The sequence below is a fragment of the Myotis lucifugus genome, unplaced genomic scaffold (genome assembly GCF_000147115.1).
Source record: "Myotis lucifugus unplaced genomic scaffold, Myoluc2.0 scaffold_128, whole genome shotgun sequence".
Classification (NCBI taxonomy): domain Eukaryota; kingdom Metazoa; phylum Chordata; class Mammalia; order Chiroptera; family Vespertilionidae; genus Myotis; species Myotis lucifugus.
This window is the reverse complement of record NW_005871176.1, coordinates 1281044-1287356: the sequence shown is the minus strand read 5'-3', so window position 1 is coordinate 1287356 and position 6313 is coordinate 1281044. Positions and strand designations below refer to the sequence as shown.

Genomic DNA, 6313 nt, shown 5'->3' with positions numbered 1-6313 from the left:
CCGATTAATGAGCGCTTGCGATGTGCCAGGCACAGCCCCGAGCCCTCCCGCAGGTGCTGCTGGTGCAGGCCTCCCTCACAGCACCCTCAGGGCCTTTGGTTCCCACTTTACAGAGCGGAAGGCTGAGGCTCAGGGGAAGTGAAGTTTTTCCCCCAAGTTTCACAGCCACTGAGGGACGGAGTCAAGCTGGAACCCCCACGGGTCTGAGTCCTCAACATCTGTGCTCCGAGCCCCTGCCGCCGACCGGAGGGCAGGCGGGGTCTGTTCCGCTGGCACAGCCGCCAGTCGCTGCGGAACTCGGCTTGTCCTCGGAGGCTGCGCTCCACGCCAGGCCTGCGGGGACCCTGGAAAAACGTGCTGTCGGTTTACTTCACCCACCAGCAGCCAGTGTAGGGGGAGCTCTGCTCAGTCTCATTTTGTGGAGAGAACTGAGTATCAGAGAGGTGCCTGGCTCTGCCAGGGTCACACAGCAAGTGGGATGGGAACAGGTCCAAGAGTCTCCAGAGCCAATGCTTCTGCCTTAAGAATACAACTCCCTTGCCGAACCGGTTTGGCTCAGTGGATAGAGCGTCGGCCTGCGGACTGAAGGGTCCCGGGTTCGATTCCGGCCGGGGGCATGTATCTTGGTTGTGGGCACATCCCCACTCCGGGGGCGTGCAGGAAGCAGCTGATCAATCTCTCTCATCGATGTTTCTAACTCTCTATCCCTCTCCCTTCTTCTCTGTAAAAAATCAATAAAATATATTAAAAAAAAAAAAAAAGAATACAACTCCCTGGTGACCCAGTCTCTCTCTCTCTCTCTCTCTCTCTCTCTCTCTCTCTCTCTCTCTCTCTCACACACACACACACACCCCTTTGGCCTCACAGGCATCTATCTGTAGGAGCTGCTGTGATAGCCATAGACGTCTGCTGCTCTCAGAGAATAGTCTACCTCCCAGCCCCTGCTTCCTGGAGTCAGACAGCCCTGGGGGCTGATCCGGGCTCCACCCCTTAGCAGCTGTGGGCCTTGGGCAAGTTAAATGCCCCTTCTGAGCCTCAGTTTCCTCACCTGTAAGAGGGGCACAGTAAGAGCACCTCCTGTATGGGGCTCCTGTGTGGCTGAAGTGAGGCCCTCGGTGGGCGGGAGCACTCGGTGGGCGGGGAGCATTCGGTGGGTGGGGTGCCTGATGGCTAACTGCCCTCATTAAATGGGGGGGTCCCCACCAGAGACCCTCACCTCTCTGCGGGGTCTGTCTGCAGACGAGCGGGGCAAGGACCACCTGCGGGCAGGCAAGCTGAACCTGGTGGACCTGGCGGGCAGCGAGCGGCAGTCCAAGACGGGGGCCACCGGGGAGCGGCTCAAGGAGGCCACCAAGATCAACCTGTCGCTGTCCGCGCTGGGCAACGTCATCTCGGCCCTGGTGGACGGGCGCTGCAAGCACATCCCCTACCGCGACTCGAAGCTGACGCGGCTGCTGCAGGACTCCCTGGGCGGCAACACCAAGACGCTGATGGTGGCCTGCCTGTCGCCTGCCGACAACAACTACGACGAGACGCTCAGCACGCTGCGCTACGCCAACCGAGCCAAGAACATCAAGAACAAGCCGCACATCAACGAGGACCCCAAGGACGCCCTGCTGCGCGAGTACCAGGAGGAGATCAAGAAGCTCAAGGCGATCCTGGCCCAGCAGATGGGCCTCAGCAACCTGTCAGGTGGGCGGCTCGGACCAGGTGCCAGGAAGGGGCAGGGGACCCAGGAGAAAGGCTCCGGCCCTTGGTCTGCCTGCCTCCAGCTGAGCCGGAGAGACGGAGGCCACGTGCCATGTCCCCTCAGCTTCATGGAACCTGGCTTTGGACCAGTGAGGGAGAGCCCTGGGTAGTGACAGCCGGAGGGGTCTGCTCGCTGATGCCCCAGGAAGAGGCCAGGTTGTCCATCCTGTCCCATCAGCTGGGAGGGGGGCTCTGTCGCCTGCTCCCTGCCCCCTGTCTGCCCGCTGTCTCTGAGGCGGCAGCGTGATGCTGTGCTGCTCAGCAGTGGGGTGACTCACTCCACCTCCAAACCCCACTCCCACTGGGCACCTTGTGATGGCAGCGCTCGCGCCCAGGCATTGGCTGTCATCTGCTGGTAGAAATCATACCTGGCAGGTCTGCAAGGTTCTTGCAGCTGCAGGACGCCAAGGTTTCTTCTCATCTGAGAAACCTCTGGGGAAGGGAGCACAAAGGAGCCTGAGTCCATCTCTCCATTCATCCAGCTCCCCACCCACCTTCCTCTCTATCCATCCATTCATCTACCCATCCATCCCTCCCCCATCCATTCTCTCCACCCACCCCTTCTAGCCTACCACCCACACATCCACCATTCATTCTCTCTATCCTGTCATCCACCCTTTTATCCATCTTTCCACCCACCCACCCACCCACCCACCCATCCAAAGTTCTCTGAGCCCCCCTCTGTGTGGACCTGTGCTGGGCACTGGGGACACAGAGGTGAATCGGATCCAAGCTCTACCTCCTGGGTACCTCTCCTGGGGAGGGAGGGCTCCAGCAGACCATCATGTGGGATGAGGTGAGTGAGCGTCGTCTGTTCTGTTCGCTGCCACACCCCCAGTGCCTAGAGCAGGCGGTGCTCAAGAAATCTTTCTGAAATGACAGAGTAAATTAGCACTTTACATAGAGACGCGCTTCAAATAAGCTCAATACTCTGAAGTCCGTTAGAACGAGCATGTGTTTGTCTTTGCGGATTGCTGCTTAGTTCCTGCAAACGGTGTGCACCCCGGTCACAGCCCCTCATTTCTGTCCCCCCCCCCAGCCCTGCTGTCCAACCAGGTGCTCCCAAAACCTGTCCAGACTGAGGAGAAGCCATGGTCCCCGCCTGCGATCCAGCATGACACGGAGGCTGAGAAGCAGCTGATCCGGGAGGTGAGACCCGGAGCAGGTGGGAGAGTGGGCGGGCAGGTGGGGCCGGCAGGAGATCACCTCCAGAACGATGTGCTTTCACCCCCATCTCCGTGGGGTTGGCACGACAGTCTCCCTTTCGGGGTCACACAGCGGGCAGAGATCCTGGGGCCATGATATGCCCAAGGTCACACAGCTAAGGAGAGTCGGAGCTGGGATTTGAACTCGGGTTCCAGACTCCAGAGTCCAGTCCATCCCACATGAGTGGGAGAACAGGAAGGGGTGTGGGGGTGTCTCCTCACAGCAGGCATGGGGGGCTGTGGGCTGGAGGAAGCCGAGAAGGCCTTCCTGGTAGTGGGAGTGGCCTGTGCGGAGGTGCAGAGGTCAGATGGAAGGAGTTGTTCCCCACAGCAGGTGCCAAGAAGGCTGGGCTGAGAGCAGGGCAGCTGTGGTGGGCGGTGGGGAGCCCCCAGGTGCCCATTTGACTGGTGGATAAGTGAGGTGTTAGCCTCCCAGAAAAAGCTGTCACTTGGGTCCTCCTCCCACATGTGGACTCCTAGGATCCCGGGAACGGCAGGGCAGGTAACACCCTGATTTGCAAATACGGAGCTGATCTCTGGGGTTGGGGGCCGGGGGGCACGTAACATGGCCCGGCCCCCAACTCCAGGCTCTGTTAGCTTCCGGAGGTTCCTGCTAAAGGCCCCGAATGTGGTGGGGTTTGGCACTTGGCAGTCCTTTAGGGCCCTGGCTTTTTCTTGGTGGAGAGCCCAATGCCAGCAGGAACAGCTGCAGGGCCCGGGGCCTGGGGCCTGGACGTGTCTGTTGCTGGGCCTCTGCCACTCAACTATGACCTCAGGTGGGACCAGCCCTAAGGCCCTGGGAGCCTGGTCAGGCTGTGGGGGCCCGGGGCCCAGCCTCGGGGGGCAGACCAGGTAAGGCCTGGGGCCTCCGTCCTGTGGAATAGAGGCTGGGAAAATGGACTGAGGGTCCCCAAGAGCTGCCCCTGGCAGGCAGAGGCCGTTACCGTTCAGGGAGAGGCTCAGCTGGACACCGTTCTGGCCCCGTGAAGGTTTGGGAGCTCAGCGGCTCTGTCTGCCTTTTCCCTGCTGGGAGCTCCGGGGGCAGGGTGAGGAGGCTGCCTTTAGCAATGCCCAGCCCAGGCCCACAGAGTGAGAGGTCACACTTTGGGGGCTCAGAGTGGGTGTGGAACCACAGCAACAGGTGGCCATTGGTCACAAAACAGTGGGGGTGGGAAGGGTTGGTCAGGGGGTGGGATGGAAACTTCCTTCCCAAGGAAGACCCATTGGGTGGGAAGGCACCGCCCCCTAGTGGTCACCAGGGAGAACAAACGCTGTGCAGGTTCCAGCGTCCCTCGACCTGGGGAATGGGGGTGCCTGCCTCCGCCCCAGGGGGCAGCCCAGTGGAGGCTGCCCCAGAGGCCGCCACCACCAAGTCTGTTTCCTGACCCTAGAGTTTCTTCTGTGAGCCACACTGGGAGGGTCTGTCCTCTCGCCCTCCCATTCCAGAACCAGTCAGGGCGCCCGGGATTAGGGAGGTGGCCCCCACGTGCCGTGGAGAGGGTGCCGGGCCAGGGGATGACTCAGCCGTGAGCTGGAGGTGTGACTGTGGGCCTCAGTCTCCTAGGCTTATGGGGCAGGATTTGAACTAGAAGATTCCTAGGGTCCATGCAGCTTTTCCAGTCTGCAGGTCCAGTTCTCACGGGCTCTGTGACCTTGGGCAGGTTGCTGAAGCTCTCGAGCCTGTTTCTATCTCTAGAATGGGTACAGTGGCAGCTTCCCTATTGCAGGGGTCTCATTGTCGGGGTTTGCACTTGGCCCCCATTGAATCACGGTTTTCTGAGCACCTTCTGGGCACGGGCACTGTAGCTGGAGGCGCACATGGGATCCAGGAAGAGTTTTATTGCTTTTAATATTGGAAGGAAGAGAGCAGGTTTTGTAAACGGCTGGGAATGGTCCGTGATGTAGGAGGGAGAAGTCCGTGATGTAGGAGGGAGATGGGGATTGAGTTGAGTGAAGTCCCCGGTGGGCGGCTCAGTGTCAGGTGGTTCGTCCACTGTCACGAGAGAGGACGCAGAGCTTTGGGGCGGGCGGACCTGCAGGTGGATGGAAGGTGCGGGGCTGGGAAGGTGAGGACGTTCATGGCCAGAGGCTTCAGAGTTCTCTGTGAAGTGTGAGACAGGAGGTGGGCGGGGTGCGGAGGGCTGGAGGGAGGGGAGGGGGAGGACTGGGTTGAGGACCCTTTGGTTAAAACCTATCTGTTGATGCGAAGAGGTGTTCCTGATGTATTGCCGTGTGGGAAAAATAGACGACACACACACACATGCATTATTCACCTGTTCAACATGCACAGGGAAAAGCTCTAGTAGGGTCTTCACCAGCCATTCCAGTGTTGGGTGGGTAATTTTATTTTATTTTATTTTATTTTATTTTATTTATTTATTTTAAAATATATTTTATTGATTTTTTACAGAGAGGAAGGGAGAGGGATAGAGAGTTAGAAACATCGATGAGAGAGAAACTTCGATCAGCTGCCTCCTGCACACCCCCTACTGGGGATGTGCCTGCAACCAAGGTACATGCCCTTGACGGGAATCGAACCTGGGACCCTTCAGTCCGCAGGCCGACGCTCTATCCACTGAGCCAAACCCGTTAGGGCTGGGTGGGTAATTTTAATTCAGTTCTTTTGGCTTATTTGTATTTTCTGGATCACTGGGGGCGGGGGGGCATACTGAAAGCTGTGTTTTGAAATGGTGATAAAGCGCTTGCCCTCCTGTGCTCCGCCCCCCAGGAGTACGAGGAGCGCCTGGCCCAGCTGCGGGCCGACTATAAGGTGGAGCAGGAGTCCAGGGCCCGGCTGGAGGAGGACATCACTGCCATGCGCAACTCGTACGACGTGAAGCTGTCCACGCTGGAGGAGAGCCTGCGCAAGGAGACAGGTGCGCGCCTGCCCCGGCTCTGGGGGGAGACCGGCCTGCTTGCCGCCTCATTTTACCCCCTGGCGTCTATAGAGCACTTGGTACGCACCAGGGTTCGTTCTGTGTACTCCTCACAGCAGCCAGCGACGTAGGTGCCACAAGGACTCTCATTTTGTAAATGAGGCAACTGAGGCACAGAGAGGGTAAGTCACACAGCAGGTAGAGTGGAGACAGGATTCGAACCCAGGCCGTCTGGCCCCAGAGCCAGTGTTCTCACCCACAGCACTGCTTGCGTGGTGCCTTGGCCACAGGCTGGGGCCCTCGCCCAAGGCCAACTGAGAGTTGTAACGTATCCCCCTGTGTCATGGGTAAGTCCTCTTCTAGAGTTTCTGCATTTTTTACTATCTCTCATTTTTGAGTCCATCTGTTACCAAAGCAACCATATCCCATAATAAGCATTCAATCATTAGTAAGAACTTGAACCTTCCTGGAAGTTTTTATATA

General features: G+C 58.6%; 1 protein-coding gene across 2 annotated transcripts in view; it reads left to right on the top strand.

The window, feature by feature from the left end:
- Positions 1-6313, top strand: part of KIF17 (kinesin family member 17) — a 32283-nt gene that overhangs the window by 10566 nt on the left and 15404 nt on the right. For both annotated transcript variants that reach the window (XM_006094007.3, XM_006094006.3), the window contains exons 5-7: positions 1240-1692; positions 2789-2898; positions 5683-5830. In XM_006094007.3, the coding sequence (XP_006094069.1) occupies positions 1240-1692; positions 2789-2898; positions 5683-5830 (711 nt within the window). The remainder of the gene's footprint in view (positions 1-1239; positions 1693-2788; positions 2899-5682; positions 5831-6313) is intronic.